The 25,639-nt window shown below is 33.2% G+C and overlaps 2 protein-coding genes across 2 annotated transcripts in view; one reads left to right on the top strand and one right to left on the bottom strand.

Moving 5' to 3' along the window:
* Positions 1 to 1,695: 1,695 nt before the first annotated feature.
* LOC130635961 (RCC1 and BTB domain-containing protein 1-like) overlaps positions 1,696 to 25,639 on the bottom strand; it is a 36,098-nt gene continuing 12,154 nt past the window's right edge. The window contains exons 12-15 of the mRNA XM_057445509.1: positions 17,797 to 17,850; positions 17,169 to 17,266; positions 15,225 to 15,355; positions 1,696 to 2,538 (exon numbers count right to left, since the gene is read on the bottom strand). Of these exons, the coding sequence (XP_057301492.1) occupies positions 2,398 to 2,538; positions 15,225 to 15,355; positions 17,169 to 17,266; positions 17,797 to 17,850 (424 nt within the window). The 3' untranslated portion in view covers positions 1,696 to 2,397. The remainder of the gene's footprint in view (positions 2,539 to 15,224; positions 15,356 to 17,168; positions 17,267 to 17,796; positions 17,851 to 25,639) is intronic.
* On the top strand, positions 7,575 to 9,845 carry LOC130635962 (visual pigment-like receptor peropsin). Its single transcript, XM_057445510.1, has 2 exons — positions 7,575 to 7,681; positions 8,543 to 9,845. Exon 2 carries the CDS (start codon positions 8,543 to 8,545, stop codon positions 9,821 to 9,823), a length of 1,281 nt encoding a protein of 426 aa, XP_057301493.1. The 5' UTR covers positions 7,575 to 7,681; the 3' UTR covers positions 9,824 to 9,845.

The raw sequence follows: 25,639 nt of genomic DNA, 5'->3' as shown, positions 1-25,639 counted from the left end.
TGTTGCAATTAAACATGCTCTCTACACACAGAATTTACCGTTCAAATCTACAAAATGTACACGTTTGTATAGATTTTACCCCTAACATTGCAACTTTTTTGTTTTATTTTGCAGAAATATCTGGAGTTAAACGATCGTTTTTGTAAACGAGAAGTATATATAAAAGACATCGAGCTTCGTCTTCAACATTCCAATGATGAAAAATTTCATTTGAAAGGTGAAGTTAAAAGTCTTAAAAGTGAATTAACCGAATGTAAGGAAGAACTGCATGAGTTGAAAAAGAAGAATGAGAAAGAAGTTCGTTTAGTCAAGGAGTTGCAAGAACAACTGAGTTCTTATGAAAAGAAAGTTGAAGAATTGAGAGAAGCTTTGAACACATCACAAGCGGAGAGAATTCCAGTTTCAAGAAAAGTTTTATTCACCGAGGTGGAGAGATATGAGAAACAACTGTACGAAATGTCTGCACAATTAAAATACAAAGAAAAACTTGAAAGTGACATGAACAACGAGCATGCCTTAATGAAGGCTAAAATAAACAATATCACAAAAAAGTATGAAGCAGCTGCGATGGAGAACGAAAAACTGCACGATGTAATTAGTTATTACAAGAAAATTTCTGCGGAGAAGTATGATCGAGATCTGGATATAAAAAAATCATTTTCACAACTTGAAAAAATAACATCATTAAAAAGTTGCTTTGCAGCTTTTCAAATGAAAAAGAAGAAGAAGATTATAGATACACTAAAAGGACAGATTTGTGAAAACTTGTCAAGCTTTAATGCGATCCAGCTTGACTTTGATTATTTACAATACAAAAGAAAATATACCATCAAATAAAAAATATATAGTTTTTTATTTGCTTATAATTGCTTGTTTGTTTTGATGTAAACGATACAGCTCTATTCCTTGGTCCGTTAAAACACCCGATGCACAATCACTGAAGTACCGCCATGAACTACAAAAAAAGCATCGGCACTTTTAGGTATACGCAAACATATAAGTATGAATTTATATGTTTTTCAGGCTAAATCGGTTGCCTTTAGGTATTTGGCAGACTAGAATATATGAAAAACAAACTCCTACCGCATATAACTAAAAGTTTCAAAGCCACTGTATCAGAGAAAATTTAAGAATAGGTGACAAAAATAATATTAAACAGAATTATAGTTCTTTAAATGTCCATAAAGAGGTTAAATTTTTATGCTGATGTCAGCATTGCGTGTTAAGTCTTATAAAAGATGATTGCAATCATTTGAAAGAGGATAGACAAGTTGTTTTTAAAAATAATATGATTATATATTGTACCACTTGCCGTTTAATAGATAATCTTCTGCTGAAAGACGGGCACTTACCCCAAAGAAGTGCCGACTCAGCAGAATGACGAGTTACTCTCGCTAATGAAATATTCATAAATATATGCTGGAACTTAAAACTGCTTTTAAGTGATAATTATTTGAGCATTTGCTTTGACTATAAGAAAAACGAGGCACAAAATGGCTGCCGTTAATAAGAGTTTATTTTTAAATACATAAAAAAGTTAATGGTGATGATGTAAAAAGAGGAGAAGGAAGCTTATTCTCGATATACTTCGTTCGAATCTGAGGCAGAAATATGCTGACAATCTTCCTATATTTTTCTCCATAATCATGTATGAGTTAAGTGCAGGGCTACTTGGAAATTTCAAGACCAAGCGAATGTTTAAGCCAATGTTTTATTTTTCTTCCATTCACATGTTTATAAACGTTTTGCTTTATAAAAAAACGTGTCTGAAGCTTCAGTACTGATCTCCAGAATCAAAACTAGTTTAAATAATTCAACGCGAATTAACACAAAAGCGAAACAAAGCGAAAACTTTAGTTAGTTAGTTTCCCAGCAAAAGGTTGCGAAAACCATTTCAAAACGCGCCAAAAATGTAAACATAAAAATGTCTTCCAGTGAAGATGATTTTGTATTTAGTTTCAAGCTCACCGAAGCAGACATCTTTAAAAGTTTAGTTTTGTTTAGATTCAAAATAATCACCTAATTTTTTAAAAAAAACACGACATAATTTTTCTCTCTAGCTAAAACCAGCGATAATATTAGCTACTGCGCATGTCCATACATCGCCTCTTGCTCGATTTCTTTGCATTTCGCTTTAGTGGAGATTCGATTTTAATAAAAATTTTACTTCGCGCAGAATTTACAATTACTAAAAAAATAATAATTCATTGAATATTGTTTAGTAGTGCAGCCTCGTCGACGCATCTACGTCCATATTGGTAGCTACTCTCAGTATTTCTTGCGGCCATATAATCTACCAGGAAGAGTATAAAACGTTTTTACTCGTTTGATCCTGCACTATGTCGATGCTGACCACGCTAACAGTGGTCACACAAGTTATATATAAAAATATAAGATCTATCGTTTGAAAGCTCCACTGGAGCCGGCTTTAATAATGAACATTTTCACAGTGTCGCCATCTAGTTCTTTAAATGCTTCGGTCTGTGTGACCGCAGTGAGATGATTCATTGCAAAACGAAAGCAGAACTCCTCTAACGTCTAAACAAATAAAAATAACAAGAATAATAAAAAGTTAACCAAATAGAAAATAATATTTTTCTGAACTCAGTACAAAGAACAACAAAAATTTGTGGTTTCAAACAATTCCGAAATAACAGTATTATCATATTTAAAACAACATTGCGAATTTGATCACGGTATTCTTATTGCATGGCATTAACATTACGGGTTAAATTTTTAATGTAGTTCAATTTGTTATTTTATTGAATGTTAATAAAAAAATTAAAGGTAATTGAATTTAGGAAAGGGTTCAGTAGCGACGATCAATCATCTATAACATCACACACTAAGAGATGACACCACCCCCTACTTGCCACATGCAGTCATTTCGATCTCCATGTGGTAGACAAAATTCAAATGCCAGTGATGTACGATATATAGATGGCTGCTGAAAAGTTGTAAGATAAAAACACTGGGGTATATTTACAGTAGAGCATCCTTCGGATGTGTAGAACCATACATAATATACGGATGAGAATTTTAAAGCTTTATCCAATTTAAGCAACAGATTATTTTGTTGTTGTTGTCCAAAAATGGCTTCTTCGCGGACCTTGCGATCAGTTTCACATTATAATAAGCGTGTACAGTGTGATGGTAGAGTATTCAAGTTGTTATAAGATATTTTACTTGCTCTTTTTGTAAATTATGCATTCAGTAGAGATATGTAAAACATATTGAAGGTAAAGTACAAAGCCACAGATAAACTACGAGAAGTGGAATTAGCGACATCATAAGGTCGAAGGCTCCAGTTCCCACTTCGGCTAGCTTTAATGTTCCATTTGGAAACATATCCTGAAAATTGCTGTTACTTGTTTATTTATACTACTTCTTCAAATAACTTTCAAAATGCACACTGCAAAGGAGATAGTTAACCCTATTCAACTTAGGTGGGGGGAGAGGCAAAAAGGCGATTGTGGTGATTTATTATGAGCATTTAAATAATGCTCATATTTTATTCTTTGAAATTGCGCCCTACAATTTTTTATTTTTATTTTTCCCTTCACTTTTTCCGATATTATTACAGCTCTAAGGTGCATATTCAAATGTTCCGGGCGCATTTTCACAATCAGTTTATCGCAATTATTCGCATTTCTGAACGGTATTAATAAATACTAGTCGTTAACCCGTGGAAAAATCCACGGGTTCGCCCGTCGCAGCTAAGCTACCATATTAATAAATAAAAGCTACGGTATTAATAAACAACGTGATAAAACATAAAAATGAGTCCCTCCCTAACCTTTGACCGGGTCACTAAGACCCCAACTTTTTTTAAATCACCCTTCCCCGGAAAGTTTTTTTACATCCTCGTTTTACTTTTACATTTCAATTTTTCCACAATAGCGTGACACAAAATAAAAAGCATTAACCAACAAAAATAAAATTTGAGTTATAAATATCCATTATAAATCTCCTAAGTAATTATTTTCATGTTTAAAAAATACACACAAGCCGATTCGCATCAAAAACAAGTCCTCAAATTTCTTCGTGAATAATATCGCCACAGGGAAGAAGGGAGATGCTAATTTTTTTGGATGGACACTTAGGGAAACCTTTATTGAAATGGATGGATTTTCACTGTTACGTCTGAAATAGGGCCCTTCCCTCGTTCGAAACCAATATTTTGAAAACAAATGGCCTGGGAACGAGGTTGGGGGGGGGAGCTAAAAATTCTTGGAATTAGGACGGCTACCTTTTCATTCAAATTGTGCTGTCAGACCTGCTCTGAATACAATGGAAATTGAAATTAAATTATTTCTTATGCTACATGTATATTAGGAAACTTAGGATGTTTTGAAAGACATTTTTTGAAACAGAATCATATTTTTTTACTACACAATCCTAAAAAAAATTCTAAGATGTTGCGTGGATTTTCTAAATTTTTTTAATATGGAAGAGAGGTGTTAAAAAATTGTAATGGGTGGTAAATGTTTCAGAGATTTAGTGCTCCCTTCCTTAAGGTAAACTTCCATTGAGCAGCATTTTGCGCCGCTGCGATTAAATCGCCCGAGTGATTTACTCGTGCATGCGCAATAGACAAAAACACGCCGCTGGTTCAGAGATTTTTGCGGTCCAGCAAAACAAAGCAACTTGCACACAACAACCAGCTCGAAGTTAGTCAAAAGAAAGACAAAAAGAACACGACAACAGGGTTTATAAATTCACTCGGAAAATTTTCCTTGCATTTAAATTTAAGTAAGAAGTAAGTAAGTTAAGTATGTAACTTTTGTCATACAACAACAAACACGATGAAGACTAAAATTTAAGTCGAACTGAGAGAGCAAACACATCATCTTAAATGGATGATTAGTCTAGTGTACTGAACTCGTCATTTTTCCCCTTTTGATATTTTTGATGAGAAAAGGGAAAAAGAGAGCGAGAGCGTAAAAAAAAATACAGGGCAATAGCGAAAGACTTAATTGGAAACACATGTTGCACAACAAAGCAACACAACAGATGCACAACAAAATGACACAACAGATGCACAACAAAGCAACACAACAGATGCACAACAAAATGACACAACAGATGCACAACAAAGCAACACAACAGATGCACAACAAAATGACACAACAGATGCACAACAAAATGACACAAAAGATGCACAACAAAATGACACAACAGATGCACAACAAAGTGACACAACAGATGCACAACAAAGTGACACAACAGATGCACAACAAAGTGACACAACAGATGCACAACAAAATGACACAACAGATGCACAACAAAGTGACACAACAGATGCACAACAAAATGACACAACAGATGCACAACAAAATGACACAACAGATGCACAACAAAATGACACAACAGATGCACAACAAAGTGACACAACAGATGCACAACAAAGTGACACAAGAGATGAACAACAATTACTAACTCTAAGGGAAACCGAACTGAAAAGAAAAGCGTGTATTATAAACGAAAATTATTGTAAATTGTGAAGCGATGCGTCCGCGCGAAATGAATTTTGGCGATCTTTTTTTCTACTGAGATTTTTTGTTAGCGCAAAGTATGGTTTTTTTTTATTCATTTGATCAATTTTTGTTTCTTATAAAAAAAAGTTCATGTATATCAGAATCAGCTTGTTTTTCACATTCTATCAACAAAAATTCATTTGATAGTCTCACACTTAGAAGACTATTATTGTTCGTGTGCTTTCAAAATTAGGTTGGTGATTATTTAGATCAAGGAAAATATTATACGCAGTAAGACAGAATTGTTTTTTTTTTTAATTTTTTGATAATGTACCTATTTCAAAGTCAGCTATCTTTTGTTACTATTTTCAAATTATCATGCATTCTTCCTATTATTTTTTTATCCGCCCAAAAGAGTTACGCCCACCTCCATAGGGGAAAATTAACAATCATCCAACCTTCCCTCTTTAGCGTTGAAGTGATACGTACCCGAATTGGACAATAACAAAAGAGACATATTTTAAAAATATAATTCCAAAGAGTCGACTTTCGTAACTGTAGCACCAAATATGGTGTCTGGTTCTTCACAACAATAGAGATTTTATGAAGTGTGTTCCAAAAATACTCTCCAGACATCTTCAAATATCAAATTACATGTTTGTCTGTTTATTTATCCGAAATCTTAAACACTGCAATTCAGAATAGAAGATTGGGGATGAACTTGGTATTGACGTCACGGTTGCTGTCACATTCTTTGTCTTGTCAATGGAGGTTAGAACCCAAGTAATTGGAATAATTTTACAGCGACCCAAGTCATTTTGTGACAAATAACTTTTACTGAATGTTTCAATAGATAATAATTAACAATAGCTTTGAAAAAGTTAGCAAACTTAATCTATTATAGAAATAGATAGCAAATTAGTGAACAACTTGATGAAATATCTTTCTTCACATTTCCATCCTGGAGAAAGTGATGTTGCGAGGAGGGGGAGGGGACTCTTTTCTTTTATGAGAACATTTTGTTAGCTAACTTTAAGCGTTGTGCTTTTAACGTACTTTTATTCGAACATGTAGAGCAGAAGGGTTATTGGAATTTGTGAATTCATAATGCAATATATAATATGAATATCTTTACAATACACAAATCTAAAGTTATATGTAGAGGAGTTTGAAGATGTTATCTTGTTATTTTTAATGTTTTTTTCTTTGCATCTGGCTTAATAATAAGCTGGCTTGTGAGAAACTGTTGTTGTTGTTGTTGTTGTTTTTTAAAAAAGTTAGTGATATACGCTTTGGTCAGGCTAAGAATACTACACTTGCACAAGTTGTGCCTCTGTTTTGAAACTCACTCGTAAAAAAAACGGCTTTTCTTAGACATTCTATCTAACCTTTCAAGAATATTCAAATAAAAAATGATATATTTCTTTGAGTCAACCAACAAGGAAAACACTGTCCAAAACTCTGCATGTTTTTCTTATTTTATAACCAACCTCATTCTAAGTTTCTAAGGTTAACCTTTTTGACAATTTTTTTTTGCCGACACACTATTGACTTCGTGAACCCCTTGGATCGTGTTGTCACAAATAAACTCGACACACAATTTTTTTTTCAAAATATACTTTAGTGTTCACATGTTAATATATGTTGCCTCTAAAAAGACTTTAGCCGCAGTTTAATGGCTGATAAGTGAGGGAAAAGACTTCAGGAGATAAATGTGAAGCCTAAAAGTTGCTAAAAAAGGTTTTAATTTTTGGCCCAGCTTGAGGCCTAGACTTCTAGCAACTCGGTTGTAGCAACTTGGTTGATTAAAAAAATATGTAGAAAAACAGTTGTGCGATTAAAACAGAACTACTTCGTTACACAAGCTAGTTATGAGAAGAAGACAGTATTACAAGCACCACACACGAAGAATAAAGCTCTTAATACCTACTCGTGAAATTCAAACAGAAAAATCTCCTTCGTAGAGTAAAACCCAACATTTAATGCCTACATTTGGGCCGAAATTACAAAACCTATCTGCGATGGAGATGCACAAATTCTATCCATCTCTTATTTCCTCGTATCAACAAACGACATATACACAGCGTTACAGTGAAAACTTCAGTATACACAGCAACAAATAGTGATGAACGCATGCGAAAGAATCTTCAAGAGTATTTGAGCAAAGCGAGAAACATGCAACCTGGTAAAATAAGAAAATCAAGGTAAAAAAAATTGTTCAATAGTGGAGCGTCGTAAATTTTGTCTTTGGCAATTAGCATAGATTATAAAATTCTTTTCATTATTTCTTCTAACTTTAAAATTTAGGAATATAAATATATAATAATGAATAAATAAATAACTATATTAAAAACGTATTTTTTGTCAAAGCGAGTGAAGGTCTAGTAAATCTAGGCTTCATGTGAGTTGTGTTGATACGAAAAAACAATTGCCATAATATTCTTATTTATTTTATTATTTAAAAAAAATGTTTTAGGAAGTTTTCGAAGTTGAGTTTTGTTTAAAAGGAAAAACGTAAAGATTTCTCTTATGCACTCAAGTTGTTTTTTTTAATAAAAATTGCTTGGGAGAATTATTAAATAAACAATATTTTTTTTCAAGTCTTGCGTCACAAGAATTTAAAAATAAATAGATTTTTAAAACTGAACATTTTACCAACTGCCAAAAACAACATGCTTTAAAATTTTGTTAACAAAGTAGACAGAAATTTTTATAGCAGAGTAGACATTTTTACCTAATTAGCGAAAAACTCTTAATGGCCAAGTTGTGTGGTCTACATGAATTAACAGGGAACGGGAAATGACAAAAAACAAACAAAGACCATGGGTGGTAAAAAATGTTCACGTGTAAAAAAATTTATAATATGAAAAGAAAATTATGACATTCAATTTGCACCACTTAAAAAAGTGGTATTGTATTTCCAATCGATATTAAAAAAAGAATTAAAATTCGCGTGTAAAAAGTTAAGCATAGCTAACCCGGAAAGTTTATATTTTTAAAATTTGCATGCTTAAAAATTTTTAGAATTAATTACAAACCATATATTTATTTTTATTTCATTACAGATGAGATATATGTATCAATATCAACAACGCACTCATGCGGACCACGAGTACACATCAACAAAAAGTCCAATCAACGTCTCAACGACAATCAGTTTAACCAATGAAGTCATAAACAACCCGATGTACATTCGAATGATTCATGGAACGATTATCGGGTTCATTTTAACATCCGGATTATTTTTGAATGGTTCCTTAGTTACGCTCTTTACGACAAAAAGCCAGCTGCGAACGCCAACAAACTTGTTATTATCGAGCTTGACAGTTTCGAATTGCATTCTGTGCATATTCGTGCTGCCATCAAACATGGCGAGTATTTTTGACCCAGAGATAAAATACGAAGGCGCTTTGTGTTATATAATCGCATTGTTCTCTCAATTATGGTGGGTGGCTAACGTGTACGTTTTAACCTTTCTAAGTATAGACCGATACAAGCTCATCACAACTCCTCTATGCTACAGACAAATCATGACAACCACAAAATCGAAAACTTACATTGCAATATCGTGGGCTGTCGCTATAATTATCGCTATAATTCCGACGATGGGTTGGACGAAATACACATTCAGTGAGATTGAAAACACGTGTACCGTGGATTGGAATAAAAGTTTCTCGTTTAACATGTTTTTTACAGCGATTACATTTTGGATTCCTTTTCTCGTGATTACCTACTGTTACATCAGTATCATATCGAACGCACATGGCAACGTGAACAGAATCGGTTTGATGTTGTCTTCGCGTATGGTTAATCAAGTCAGGCGCAACTCGATTTATAAAACAGTGAAAACAAGTTTCGTGATTGTGTTTACCTTTTTAATAGCTTGGGTACCACACTTTACGCTCGTGTACATTTATAGCTTCTCTGGCGAGCCCGAGAATTACATCCGGTGGAAGCTGATACAGCCGACTAAATACCTCCCTGTATTTATTTACCCATATATCTTTGCGTACAGAAACAGCTCGTTACGTAGGGATCTGCATATTTTTTATGATAAATTCAAGCCGCGAAGAGACATTCGAAAAATCGAGCCAGCGAGAACAATCGACGAGAATGATTTCCCGGAGAACGTTTCGCGAAGAAACAGTCGCACGGAATCCATGCAGAGCTTACAACCAATCAACGTCGAGCCTCATGTCGTGGAGTGCTCGAAAAAAAGCAGTCGAAATAACTCTTTAAATAGTGCATGCATCGAACGTGGAGTCTATTCACGTCAAAAGTCATTCCTATTCATGGCTGTAAAGAGAGATAGCGTGGTATCAACTCTCCCTAGTGTCGAAGTATAACGCGAAACAAACTGACAACCTTTTTAAAACTTAAAAACGAAAATATATTAGATTGTAGATCGATCGTGTTCTTAAAAATTTATATGTCCATATGTTTTGTTTTTACATTTAAACTAAGCAACCCCGTACCTAGACTTATCATTGCAATAGACTTTAAGAAGGGTCTGGAAACATGTACATGGAGTTTGATTTGTTTTGTAAGCTAAAGAAAATATGTATTGAAAATAAGAAAAGCGAAACAAATTCGGACAAATAAGTCTCTGCCGTACATTTCTTGATTGAAGTGGCTTGAAACTTTAAAGCACAGCACATCCTAAGATGACATTAAAGGGATTTTCTTAGAGAGTTTTAATTTAGCTGCATTTAAATTTGGGGGTGGGAAAAGAAGTACCTAAGAATGTCCTTGTAATTACCGGTAATTGGTGAATATTTGAATATTCTGGAACCAAATCTTTTTAGAAGTGCACAGCATTGTATGACAGAGCAAAGTCTTTATATATGTCCTAAAGTTTTTTACTCTAAATTCTGTAACTCGAAAATTTCAAAAGGGAAAGACGTTTTTACGACAAAAAATTAATCTCTAAAGTTTTCAAAAACCGTCAATTTAACACGACGAAATTTTTAACAACAAATGTTGGTAGAAAGAACTAAAACGTCAACAACACCCATCGTCGAAATAAACAAATACATAGTGGAGGTCTCCTTTCTCAATGGTGGTCTGCCGTTCCAATGATGGTCAACTGACTCAATGGTGGCCTTTGTACGTGCTATCCTTATAAACCGATGTCATTCATTTATTTTTAATTAAACATAAACATTAAAAATGAAACAAAACAAAAACAAACATATAAGAAAAAACTGAATTGTGTTTTTATCCAATTAGTATACCTCCCACTAAGAAATACAAGATGATCATAGTAAACAGAAAAAATGTATTTATAGTGAATGCTTAATATTGATACAGAGAGAAATGAGATATTCCTGTAAAAAAACAAACAAAAAACAAAAAGGAAAATGCAAAAAGGAAAATAGTACAGAGCGGAAAAACAAACAACATGAACGGAAATGACGTAAATATTTAGAGAGATGTTTGCAAAAATGAGTTTTGGAATGTGACAATTAAAAGTGTGTACATGTTTCAAGCACCACGCTGACTTGCAAAGGAATCTTTAAGACATTTTTAATTTAAAGTCAACATATGACAGTTTGTTTATTATGAGAACTCATCACAACGTGTTTATGAGAGGGTTATACACGCCTTGTGTTTAACAAAAAAAATTTGCAAAAAAAATTTTAATATATAAATTTAGCCTATAAAACATGACAAAAGAAAGCAAAAGGTCTGACATAATATTTTATTCGTTTTAATATTTCCAAAAAACAACATTCTAACAAGTTCTCGAAGGATTTTATTTTTTTAAAAAAAACGTATAGATTTTTCTTTTACATTCAAGTTCTTTTTTAAAAATAGCTCGGAAAAATATTAAATAAACATTTTTTTTTTCTGGTCTTGACAACTGAAAGTGTGTTCAAGTTTCAAGCACTGTCTTGCAAAGAAAAGTTTCGGACATTCGTCAGTCCAACAACTTCTTCACGACAGGCTATGCTCCTCTTGTTTTTAACAAAAAGAAGTTTCGCAGAAGTACCACTTTGCTATTTTAGCTGGGTAGAAAATATTTATTTAAAAAAACGAATTACTGTGACAAAAAGGGTGAGTATATCACTACATGACATTTGGAAGGCGCATATTATTTTGTTCTGAACAATCTTTTTTGAGAAATTTTCTAGAAGAACGGACATAACTTGGGTAGGGAGAAATATTATTTTTGTTCGTTTTTTCCCTCCACAACCTTTTTTCGACAGACATGCAAACTTTTCTAGGATATTAAAAAGGTTGTTATGGATTAAACTGTGGTAAATGTATTTTTATTTCACCAAAATATTACTTTTTAAGAAAAAACAGTTTTTGGCAAAAAGGGGGACTATTATATCTACATTTTGTTAATGGTGGAAGGATCATTAAATATTAAAAAATCCACTTTGCTTTTTCAAAGAATTACGCGTAAGCTCTTCTCCTTCTCTTTGCTACTGCTTTACCCAGGATGAAAATTAGCTTTCCATTCCAAATATCTTATTGTTGCACTTGACTCCATATACTTTTTTCAACCAACAATTTTATCTCAATGCCCTGTCCCTTTTCCAAATAAGGTAGTAAAAATTTTGAAGTAGACAGAAGAAGCTGGTTTATGAAAAAACAATAACACAGCTTGTCAAATATTAACACGGAAAAAAATCGTTTTACATGGTGGTCTAAACACGTGCTCGTAAAACTCAGGAAACAAGCATAGTCCAAACAAAATTGTTCGTAAAATTCATGAAACATGGCGCAAACAAGTGCTCGTAAAATTCACAGAACAAGCATGGTTAAAAAAGTGCTCGTAAAAAATCACAAAAGTGCTCGCAAAACTCAAGAAACTTGCATGGTTGAAACAACTGCTCGAAAAAATCACAAAACATGGACGGTCCAAACAAGTACACGTAAAATTCACAAAACAAGCATAGTCCAAACAAAATTGCACGTAAAATTCACGAAACAAGCATAGTCCAAACAAAATTGCTCGTAAAATTCACGAAAAAAGCATAGCCCAAACAAAATTGCATGTAAAATTCACGAAACAAGCATAGTCCAAACAAAATTGCACGTAAAATTCACGAAACAAGCATAGTCCAAACAAAGTGCTCGTAAAATTCATAAATCATGGCACAAGCAAGTGCTCGTAAAGTACACGAAACATGCACGATTTAAACTTGTCACGATTATAAAAAAATATTGGTGAATTTATAATCTCGCAACTCCGACTAAAAACTACTACGCCTCTGTGTTATAAACGCATACCGTAATTTTTAAAATAAGCGCCCAGGTTAATTATTACATTTTTCGATTTTTAACATGGAAGTCTAATCGAAAGGAGCTTTTAAAAAAAGCAGGGCTTTTAATTTTCTTCAAATTTTTAATTGAATTAAAGAAAACTGATTTTTAAGACAGTCACCGAATAGCAAATTAATGACAAAAAAAAGTTGCATAAAAGCGGCCATTAACATATACCATGAAAATTCGTTTCTATTCACCATCACGTAGGAAAAGACTGTTTTAAATAACCATTATTCAAATTAAAATACTAAACTCCTCCTTTGATGAAATATGGGCGTTTATTTAACTTTGAGGCATTAACATGGGCGCCTATTTGAGAGGAGCGCCTAAAATATGTTGAGCGGTAATTCGAATCAGGGTATGTACGTTCAAACATGCGTGCATTTCACAAGAGCTTATTTGAAATCATTCGACGGCTAGTATCGCTTTTAGCGCTACGGAGCAGGGCTGCTACAGAATACAAAACTTTTTCTGTCCTTTCTGCAGAGTTTTTTAGAGGATGGAAAAAATCCCAATATTAATAGAAGTGGAGAGGCATACGAAGAGAACAAACTCATAATTCCAAAAAATGAAAGAAATCCTATTCACTTAGTCTTTAGTTCAAAAATCCGGGTTTACCCTTTTTGCTAAGTTATGGAGAGGGAGGTGCTAATTTAGATAGTGGGTCTTAAAGTCTTTCAATTTTTTCTAAGATCTTGAGGTGGCCAAAAGAACTGGCACTACTGCCAGTATTATTTAAAACAACAACTTGGAGAATTAATTTCTAGCATGTTATTGTATTGAATTGTATTGTATGGTCATGTAACAGCGCACAAATGCGATAAAATTTCGCAATGTTTAAGAGCTTTTGTGTCTAGAAATGAATAAAATGTCTGATATTTAATGCGGTGGGTGTGGCCACAACAGCCTGTCTGTTTATTTTGCGCATTTTTAATGTTCTTCTAAATTCTTACTAAAGCAACATTCACCGTTTTTCATATATTTCTCTGACATTTTTTAATGCAATAATAAGTTTTCTTGCCGGTAACACAAGGCTTATACACGGTTAGTTTACACTAGCATACGCTAGTCAAGTACGATATCATACGCTAGTCACGCACGATAGAATATGATACTCAAACAAGTACGATAGAATATGATATTCAAACAAGTACGATAGAATATATAGTCAAACAAGTACGATAGCATATGATATTCAAACAAATACGATAGCATATGATATTCAAACAAGTACGATAGAATATGATAGTCACACAAGTACGATAGAATACATAGTCAAACAAGCACGATAGCATATGATATTCAAACAAGTACGATAGAATATGATAGTCACACAAGTACGATAGAATATATAGTCAAACAAGTACGATAGAATATGATATTCAAACAAATACGATAGAATATATAGTCAAACAAGTACGATAGAATATGATATTCAAACAAGTACGATAGAATATGATAGTCAAACAAGTACGATAGAATATATAGTCAAACAAGTACGATAGCATATGATATTCAAACAAATACGATAGAATATATAGTCAAACAAGTACGATAGAATATGATATTCAAACAAGTACGATAGAATATGATAGTCAAACAAATACGATAGCATATGACACTCAAACAAGTACGATAGAATATATAGTCAAACAAGTACGATAGCATATGATATTCAAACAAATACGATAGCATATGATAGTCAAACAAGTACGATAGAATATGATAGTCAAACAAGTACGATAGAATATATAGTCAAACAAGTACGATAGCATATGATAGTCACACAAGTACGATAGCATATGATAGTCAAACAAGTACGATAGAATATATAGTCAAACAAGTACGATAGCATATGATATTCAAACAAGTACGATAGAATATGATAGTCAAACAAGTACGATAGAATATATAGTCAAACAAGTACGATAGCATATGATATTCAAACAAGTACGATAGAATATATAGTCAAACAAGTACGATAGAATATATAGTCAAACAAGTACGATAGCATATGATATTCAAACAAGTACGATAGAATATGATAGTCACACAAGTACGATAGCATATGATAGTCAAACAAGTACGATAGAATATATAGTCAAACAAGTACGATAGCATATGATATTCAAACAAATACGATAGCATATGATATTCAAACAAGTACGATAGAATATGATAGTCAAACAAGTACGATAGAATATATAGTCAAACAAGTACGATAGCATATGATATTCAAACAAATACGATAGCATATGATATTCAAACAAGTACGATAGAATATGATAGTCACACAAGTACGATAGCATATGATATTCAAACAAATACGATAGCATATGATATTCAAACAAGTACGATAGAATATGATAGTCACACAAGTACGATAGCATATGATAGTCAAACAATTACGATAGCAAATGGTTGTTAAAGAGACACTGATGCTTTTATTGTATTAAAAAATATTCCCACCTTAGCATTGTATTTTATCGCCGCTGACAACATCACAGCAACAGTTTCTATGGTGATCCCTTTCTTCATGACACTTTCGCATAATTTTTTCAAACGAGGCTCGCAATAGGAATCAGCTAAATCCAACAAACCTAAAATAAAAAGTAATCTGGGTTCGAAGTGGAATATGATTAGTCCTAATGGTTGTCTGCTTTACTCACCCACGAAGAAATGCTTAAGTGAGGGGACAGCGCGCACGAAACATTGAATAAGCGTCAACGTATACAGTTTTTATTTAATGTTAATTTTAGGGAAATACCCATTATGCAGTGTACAACGTTTTAACCTTCTTTGCTTACCAATTGGCAAAAAGCGCTTCCACTGCAAAAGGAGTCTACCGAGGAGTGTCACGCAATTGATAAAGATCGCATGTTAAACTTTATTTGCTCTCCATGAGGTGGAACTGGAAATTTAAATTTTTTGAATGTTCAATTAACAAAATCATTAGCGCGTGTTATTTTGAGATTGCAAAACAAATATTGCATCGATAGACAAAAGCAAAACTGAACGATTCGTTGTTATGTATATGAACTTTGAATGTCCCAATGAATAAATGAGTGATCAAACGAAGTGTCAAATTTTATTAACCACGAAAAATAGTTTTTTTGTACACAGGACGTAAATATCTAAAACAGAATTTATTTTCGTAGATTTACACCACAAAAATCCACAATTCATTTACTATTCGCTTCGTCCTGCTGAGAGTGTCTAAGGAGTGTCCATCTAAAAACTTCAAAAGGTACATCCATGCGAACAATAAGAACGAATAAAAACAACGTGATAAATCAAACTTTTCGTTATGCCACCCACAGAAAACCTCCTAACCAAGAGTGGAACTACCGCCATTATAGGTAGCTACAAACTGACAAGTTGCCATGTTGTAGAGCATTCGCGTCGTGGGTTCAAAACCTGGTTAAGTCATGCCAGGAGACTATCAAAGTGTGAAATTGTTAAACGCAACAGCACAAGAATAGAATTAATATCTTAGGTGCTTGTTTAGTTAAGTGATTGCTGTGCTTGCACGTCTTTCGTAGCTTAAATGGGAGATTTAAATGCACTAGTAACCCCTCCACAGGACCTTCGTTGATAGCAGCACCAATGGGAACTGAAGAGGTTACCCCGTGTTCGTTAATAACAATACTACTTACATTCTAAAGTAGCGTCAGTTTTTGTCACATGAGAATGTATGATGTAATTAGAAACCACCGGAATTTGATGCAAAAAAAACTTTTCAAACAATGGTGCTTGCTCCAAACAATCATTTCCAGTCTTCTTGGAACGACCAATCAGTTTTTGTTTTTGTGAAAGAACAATAATTTCACGTGATTGTAAACGGCCAATCGTTTTACGTGATTAGCTACATACGACTAATTATTTTCTGTGTTTATGTTTTTCTTGATCTCAATCGTTTCGCGTGCTTTGATTACCAAGCTTGTTACTAGAGAATATCGTTTTTGTCAAGTCTCGAGTTTCTCACCAATATTATATTAATAAAAACGTGAACCTCACACTTTTTTAAAAACACTAAATTTGAATTTCCCTTTTGTACTCAATTCTGGCTTTTTAACCAAATTCCACTTTAAAATGACCTAGTGACCTAGTATCGAGTCTCGTTCTTTTCATATCAGGATGACAAGCCACAACAACACAGACTACTGAAACAAGTTTGTTATAGCTTTTGTTTAAGATCTTTAAATATAAAATAAACGGCATATTTTCGTAATTAACTTGGCTGCCATTTTACGCGAAGTCAAAGCCGGATTCCGTCAGATCAGACAACGTAATTGACTTGTTTTTTCTTTTAAACGAAACTTCCAAGTAATTAAATGGTCTTGTGTTTTGTTATATGTTAACAGATTCATGCCATGTTCAGGTAAAAGTATGAAACAAGTACATAAATCTTACCCACAGCATCTTCTGGATTGATGTCCACATGATCCGTGTACAAATAACGAAGAAAAGCTTCGAAGACGTCGTAACTAAATTGCGTGATCTCAATTTCGCTGAAAATAAAAATTGTTTGTTAATTCAGAAAACGTTTCTGACTGGCCGAAAACCCGAGGATACAATACTTTAAGTGTAGAAACTTTGGATTAAAAAAAATTATGTTGCTTAATATTGCAAAAAAGATCTTTCACCAATTTTTTCTCATTTTGCGAAAGTTAACATTTGCGAAAAACAAATTCAGCCAGAATGGGCTGCTACAGTTTCAATTTTTCTAATTTTGATAATAAAAGAAAGTTTCAAACAACGAAGACAAAATAACGAGATAAAATGACGAGAACAAAAAAATAACGAGAATAAAATAACGAGAACAAAACAACGAGAACAAAATAACGAGAGCAAAGAAATAACGAGAATAAAATAACGAGAACAAAACAACGAGATAAAATAACGAGAGCAAAGAAATAACGAGAATAAAATAACGAGAACAAAACAACGAGATAAAATAACGAGAGCAAAGAAATAACGAGAATAAAATAACGACACAAAATAACGAGAACAAGAAATAACGAACGAACAAATGACTAACTTCTTGCTGTTTTCTTCCCAATGAGATTGCAACATACTTCGAAAATAATCACACCTAAAATCATAGATATATAAAATGTATAAAATAATAACATCGATAAAGTAAGTTTTTTGAGAAAGTTGTAATCAGTCTTTTAAAGAGAGAGAACGTTTGATATGGATGTACATACTCAAGAAAGTAGCCTGTAAACATATGAAAATGATGTTTTATGATCATAATAAGAGTCATCATCATTCACGTTTTTATATATAAAAACCAACACGAGTTTTTATTGGTCAAATTCTATAGCAAGTTAAAAATATTCAGATTTTTGTATTAGAATATTAATAAAATAATTGCAAAAGTAAAATTTAAACAGAAACTCATAATCAACCTCGTGCTCATGACTCCTTACCCGAAGACATCAAAAGAGACACAAGACTGGGGTAGAGTTTTTTATTTTATCAAGACGAATCAGCTATAATTTTGTGACATATTTATCGTAAAAACGTTCTTCTATTTTTTTATAATTATAATTGGATGTCGTATCGATAATTTGTTATTTGCTTGTAGCTGTTTGCTGTTGAAGCGTAAAACGTAATAAAACTCGGTTGTTCATGACATGGTAATATCTTATTCGTTGACAAATATCTACACCCTTAACATCCAGCATGCACCACAGCCAATCATATGACTACAAATCTGAAATGTTTATATTCTCGGTGATGGAGAGTAGTAATTTATTAATGTGCAGACGACATAAGAAGAAAAACTTTAAAAACAAAATGGACGACATCTTATTTTCATGGAACAGCTCTCAATATTCACTACAAGAACTGTTAGCTGACAATCGCCGACATTTTATCAAGAAAAATGTTACTTGCTATCGATGTAAATGTCGTAATCATGACTGTCGTGGTAAACACATATATAACGTTGTTGCTCGCCATGCAACATTGGAAGAGCTTAAAGAATTTCTACAACAAGCGATAAAAGAAGAGCATTTAGATCGAAATCAATACCTACAAAATGCCATAAGTTACGCTATTAAAAACCCAGGATGATCGTGTTTTGGACTACTTGTTGAAACAAGGTACACTGGATAGGACGACAAAAAACTTGAAAGCTGTAGCCATCTTCTTTGACAAAATAAAAAACGACATGTACTTACGCAGTCAAATAATTTACTACTTGAAAAATGTACTCCAACGAGGTATCGAGCAAGAGGATATAAATGAAAAGGTGCTGGAAATGTTTATTAACGAAGAATTATTTGATAATAAAAATGTTTATATCTACGCAGCAAGATATTCATCAAAAGAAACAATAATTTCTCTCTTTGATGAACTTTGTAACTTTCTGGGAAAAGATAATTTTATTCCGCAACTAAATGAGAGCAGGAGCAACAATGACGAAGATGTACTTACTATTTTAACCGCCAGAGAAGATCTCACTTCAAAAGACTTAGAAAACATTACATATAATATGTACCCGGCTTATTATAGTCGGAAAACGGGAAGGTCGGCTGTGATACTTGCTATAGAAAAACAGAAATGGGATTTTGCTGTATTTTTAATTACCAAAATTAATGCGCGAGAACGCAACGACAATGAGAGAAAAGGATTTCGAAAAGCGATGAAACAGCTTGAAACAAAATTGGATGAAATTCCCTTAAAAGAAAAAAAGAAAAGAAAGTCGTGGGCAAGAGCATTGACTTGGAAAGCTGGGAATACTGATCAGAATGGTCGCGAATCGAAATTGTATCCAAATGGTTTCAGAAGAAAAGATCGAAGAAGATTTTCAAAAAAAAAAAAAAAAGGAGAGTTCGACGCTTACGTCACATTGCTACAACTTTATTCCATTACTGGAAATATCATCTTGGATGTAAAGAACTGAAAGGAGTACAGGTGCTGCAAGTGACAGAGGAATCACGTGATAAAAGAATTGTCGTTGCTTTTAATCCAATGACAAAAGAGATAATGAAAATGATACAAGAAAATAAAGTCTCAATAAAAGAGTGTGTTGAAAAAAATCTGTCCGCTATTTCGGATAACACAAATTTATCTAGCAAAAAAAGATTACGAAATTTATCTAGCAAAAAAAGATTACGTCGCCACTGTTTAAAATTGCGAAACAAAAGCGATTTATTTGAACTATGGTCTAAACCTCTTGAGTTTTCGTCAGTAGAGTCCAACAAAAATATTCAGCTAGATAAAATTTGTGCTGGTTGTATTAATATTTTGTTTTGTGAAAATCACGAAGGCGCGGAAGAGAGACATGCCGAAGAGTTTTTGTGTGATGCTGCAGTGCAAATAAGACAAAGTCGACCGAAATGCAAGTTTGCTATCTATGGTAAGAGGCGTCCTTGTTTAACTTGTTATGTCCGAATGAAGGCATCAAAAATCGACTATTACAATCGGCATCCTGGTTACTTGTGGTTGCATTGTATCGAGTATCAATCAGAAGAAGCTGCACGAAACACGTTGAGGTTGCTGTTGACAACACTACCACATGTCACATTTGAAGGCGGGAAACGGATGAGTGATTGTGGCACGGGGTCTGATACGGAACCAGAATTCTCATTCAAGTGATTCAAGTTAATCAAGTGATTCAAGTTAATCAAGTGATTCAAGTTAATCAAGTGATTTGAGCCAACCAATCAAGTGATTACAGTGATTCAAACTTAATAATAAACTTAATTTTCATAGATCATGTTAAAACGAACATATTAGAAATAGATACATGTATGTTAGTGAAGAAGGAAATAAATGTTTGTAAATAATTGGTTCTCAGTAATTCTAGACTGACATTATTTTGTTCTTATAATCTATGAAGGAATTCAGGCTGAGTACGTTCTTAAAATATTTCCTAATTTCTGGGAAAATCTCAGCCTCAACGTTCTTATAAATAAGTTCTTATAAAAATAAGACATAGCCAAGCCTGCATGAGGAAACAACAAATTTTAACAAGTGAGTTAGTAGTCCTAAGCTTTTTAAAAAACAAGTTTTTTTATTGGCCAAAATATGCCAGCAAAGAAGCACAAAATAACGATCACGGAATTAATACGAATATGGAGCGTGTAATTAGCGCTAATTTTCAAAATTCGCGTTTATTTCACAAAATAAGGTATCTTGCAATACTTGCTGTCAATCTGTGAGTTAATTTAAACACCGTTTTTTTATTACTTCAAGCTTTCAAAAAGTTTAGTGTTCCTTTGAAAAAAAAAATGTACACGAATAAAAAAAACGTAAGAAAATTGGGTAGTGATGGTTTGTGAAAATACCTATGCACCAAATTAATGCTTAATGACGGCTTTAAGTAAAAAAAATGTGCAAAATATAACAATAAAACAAAACTTGTCTTTCCTTAATTTGTCTGTTTATCAATAACATATTGTTCACTGCCTTAAGATCAAAATGTTCTTTAAAAGAAAGAACACTATTACAAACCAATCCATTTCACCGATTTCCTTGAATTTCAATGCGTTTTCCGACAATCTAGAGGTAGAAATTTTAAACTGCCTTCCTTGTGCAAAACCGTGGTAACGTTACGTTTAAGCAACAACACCCCTTCTCCCACAAAGAAATATATCCTACGGCACTATTTTAATTCGAATATTAATTTCGCGGGTCAAAAAATATTTACTTTCGCGTGTATTAATGTTCGCCTATGACGTAAAGTAATTATCAATTCCTTTTAAAGCTCTTTCTCCATACAACATTTACACAGTCTACTTTCATTGATATCTTTTATGATTTTAACCACAACTCTTCACTTTGGGCTTACATTTCAAAAATGTTTTCCGGGTATTTACTTAAATGAATAGTATCTTCAAGAACATTTTGCGAGGATATAATTTCGCGAATTTGGCAAAAACATGCAAAAAAATGAAAAGCAAATTCAAAAGTTAGTACTGTTAAAGTTTTTGTTTCGTCAATTTTTCTAATTTTAAAAAATGGTTAAAGCTCGGTGTGTTCTTAACATTCTCCATTCGTAATTCATATTTGTAGGTTTTTAGGTGATCATATTTAGGTGATCATCACAGCGGTTTTTTCTTTGTTTGTTTATTCTTCGAAAAAATTACACTGGCCTCGATTATTCAATTTCTTCAAGAATAATTCATCTTCGCGTCTACATTTTTTAAGGTGACTGACTTTAGGTAATCATTTCTCTGAAGTGTATATAATTGATGAAAGTACGAACTCCCAAATTTTACAATATTTGAAAGTTCGTACTTCCATTAACAACTGGATTGGTTAAATACCAAAACTTTACTTACAGGTGCTGCAAGTGACAGAGGAATCACGTGATAAAGGAATCGCCGTTGCTTTTAATCCAATGACAGAAAAAATAATGGAAATGATGCAAGAAAATAAAGTATCAATAAAGAGTGTGTTGAAAAAAATTTGTCCGCTGTTTCGGATAAAACAAATTTATCTAAGATAAAAAAAAGATTACGTCGCCACTGTTTAAAATTGCTTCCTGACAGAAGTTATTAAATTTTCCCCATTATAAGGATTTCATAGAGATTTTTAGGGGTACTTTCGAGTAATAGCCAATATCAAAGCCTCTGAAAGGTATGGGACCTAAAAATTTGGCATGCATGTGTCTAATAGATAAATATTGAAACTCAGTAAGTTTCATAGCCCTATAACATAGCAATAAGGAGTTATTAAAAAAAACCGTCAGGGGGGGCGGAATCCCCCCCCCCCCCGGGCCGAATAGGGTTAAATCGAGTATTAGATAATATTGAATGATATCATAAAACAGCTGAACAATACAATTAATAGCTGGTTAAGTAGTGACGATAGGATTTAATACAGAACAACAAAACAAACTGTTAATAATTTTTTTATTATCGCACATAATATGCATAATTTATGCACAATTAATAATAATTTATGCACAATTAATGATAATTTATGCACAATTAATGATATTTTATGAACGATTTTAAATTGTTTAGCGTTTATTAACAGGCTTAGAAATTAGGGATAAATTACCGTTATCTTTTTCATGCAGTTTCCAGAAACTTTCAATGGCGTTAACGAGCCATCGCTTTCCTTCAATATTTTTACTAGAATTTCTAAAAACATGGTTTATTTTTTCTGTTAAATGGTTAACAAATATTTGATTAATTGATTGATTGGTTAATTATAAAAAATTTATTAAAACGTTATTAATTAGAAAAAAAAAAATTTCGTTCGTTCTTCTTCAGCCATTGGTGCTTTAAATTTACAATTTTTAGTTCATCCAGTTTTTAAACAGTCGCTCGGATTTGTGTCCTAAATCTCAATTACAAAACTTTGTATTCCATAATGCACTAGTTTCACTCTTCAAAACAAAATAACCCTGTTACTTCAAAGCATATCTTTTTATAAGAAAAGATACGACGAATTTTAGCCATAAGAAGACCTAATGTGTCCGCAACACACGTATGTCTTGGAAGGACATTTACATTGACCAATGTCATGTCCCTCCAACTGATGAACTACCAACCTATATTTGAAATTGCTTGATGCGAATACAACCCAGTACAAGTAACCTAGAACACACAATTTTATGATGACTTATTCGAGGTAAAATACTGACGCCGGCAAAGTTACAAATAACTCGAAAGGTCTTTTTGCGTTTATAAAGTTTTTAGGGCTTATGCCACTGCTTTTTTAGTTTTCCTGTAGCTTTAATAAGGCGCGAAAATGAACATATTTCTTCAAAAGATAATATTGTTGTCAAGTATATTTTCTGGAGAAAATATACTAATAATCACGGACATTGTATAAATACCTTAAATATATAAACCTTCAAGCTACAAAAAATTAAAGAACAAGGAAATGTATTTTAGAGCATAAAAATAATCACAGATATGAAAAATGAGTGTGAAGCGTGCTTTTTTCATTCACTGCATATATTTTTTTAACATTAACACTTTTTTATCACAATCATCTTTACGTTTTCATTTATGATGCTTTTGACGAAAAAAAAATGCTGTAATACGCAGCGTGCACCGCATTTTGTTCACTGGAAACCAAAAATAGTTCTGACAGCTAATGCGCTGAAAGAAAGAGAAACATAATGAAGAAAAAAAGATAGAAAGCCAAAACGTCGCTCAGCACAAATGTTTGAGTGAAACAAATTCGGAACAAGAATCGGATATTTTTACGCAAGGATTACAAACACGCCCTTATCGGAACAAAAACATTAAATTGTCGCAAACAAAAACAAAACATGGCTGACAGTAACGAAAATATTTGAACATTTCATCATCAGGAAGAAAAATAAAAACAATGTTTATTTACCTTCGAATGTACTTCCCATTAGCTGAACAGTCAAACTGTTTAGCAAAACGATTTTATATAGGCTTTTTTTCTGAACTTGGTGGACAAGTACAGCTGTAATTTTAGGTTAAAATAAATCCAGCATGTTTCTAACGCTCGTCGTATTGGTACTACGAGTTGGAAATACGTTCTCGACATGTCCCATCCAATGTTCATGTACAGATACAACTGTTAAGTGTAATTCACAAGACTTATCAAGCCTTACCGAATATTTCATTTCCAGTTTGTCAACGAACACAACAACACTCGAGTTATCAGGTAACAATTTAGCATTCTTTCCAACAGCTTCATTTAAACATTTTCAGTTTTTAAATACGCTGGTGTTAAACCGAAATCGTTTCACAAATTTACCGAAAGGAGTGTCAAGATATTTGCCACGTCTTACAGAACTTTTCTTGAGAGGCAATAGAATCTCAACACTAGATAGAGCAAGCCTTGGGGAAGTCAGCACAATCAAACTACTTGATTTGGCAGACAATCAAATTAAGGAATTAAACCCATCTATATTCGTCAACACAACATTTTTAGAAACTTTAACATTGACTTACAATAAAATCAAAATAATATCATCGAAAGCTTTTGAAGGATTAAGTCAACTGAAAGAGATCAACTTGAGTCATAATAACATCAAAAGAATCAATCAAGCTATATGGAAGCCTCTGAGACACCTCACAAATTTACAGCTCACACATAACGATCTTACAGAAGTACCCTACAACATGATGTCGAGTAGCAAGTACATCAAATTTATTGGCTTAAATAACAACCGCATCAAAAACATCGCAGACAGAGCATTTCAGAACATGCAGAACATCAGCAAAATTTCACTACAAGAGAATCAAGTTTCCTCATTTCCCAAAAACATTTTCCGCAATACTTTTATATCCGGTTACGTTGAGTTTAGTAACAACCCAATCGACTGCGCATGTTATATAGTATCGTTAGAACTGAGACCGTTGAGGATTGTGGGTAAGCTGCATGGGACGTGTTCGTCTCCAGAGAAGGTAAAAGACAGACCAATCTCAACGTTGACAAGGACAGAATTAAAGTGCACCACGTGCAATTTCAATGAATGCAAAAACAACGCAACTTGTGTTGTCAAAGACGATTACTACAAATGTGAGTGCAGCGAAGGATACGAAGGAAGACATTGTGAGACACTTATTGAAGAAGAAAGCGACTACGTGCAATGGATAATTCTAGGGGTGTGTTTATTTATCGTTCTCGTAGCTGGGGTCGTTGGTCTGTGGTATTATTACCACAGAAAAGGTCAGCATATCTTTAACTGTTCAAAAACTCAATGTTGTTGCTGTTGTTTTCTCATGGTTGTCATTGGAGTCCTGTTGTTGTTTTTCATGTTGAGAATTATATCGTATCAATATGAACACTCGTAAACAAACAATTATCAAGGTCCGTAGCGTGAGGAAAAACAGGACCCCCGCCCAACTTTTCTTTCTCGTTTTTGTTATCGCAACCGCATACTAAGAACTTGTGTGCGGGTCGCTAACATTTTCCCTCCACTACAG

The sequence above is a fragment of the Hydractinia symbiolongicarpus genome, chromosome 3, assembly GCF_029227915.1.
Source record: "Hydractinia symbiolongicarpus strain clone_291-10 chromosome 3, HSymV2.1, whole genome shotgun sequence".
Lineage (NCBI taxonomy): Eukaryota > Metazoa > Cnidaria > Hydrozoa > Anthoathecata > Hydractiniidae > Hydractinia > Hydractinia symbiolongicarpus.
The sequence above is the reverse complement of the archived record's forward strand: the minus strand, read 5'-3'. Positions and strand labels throughout refer to the sequence as shown.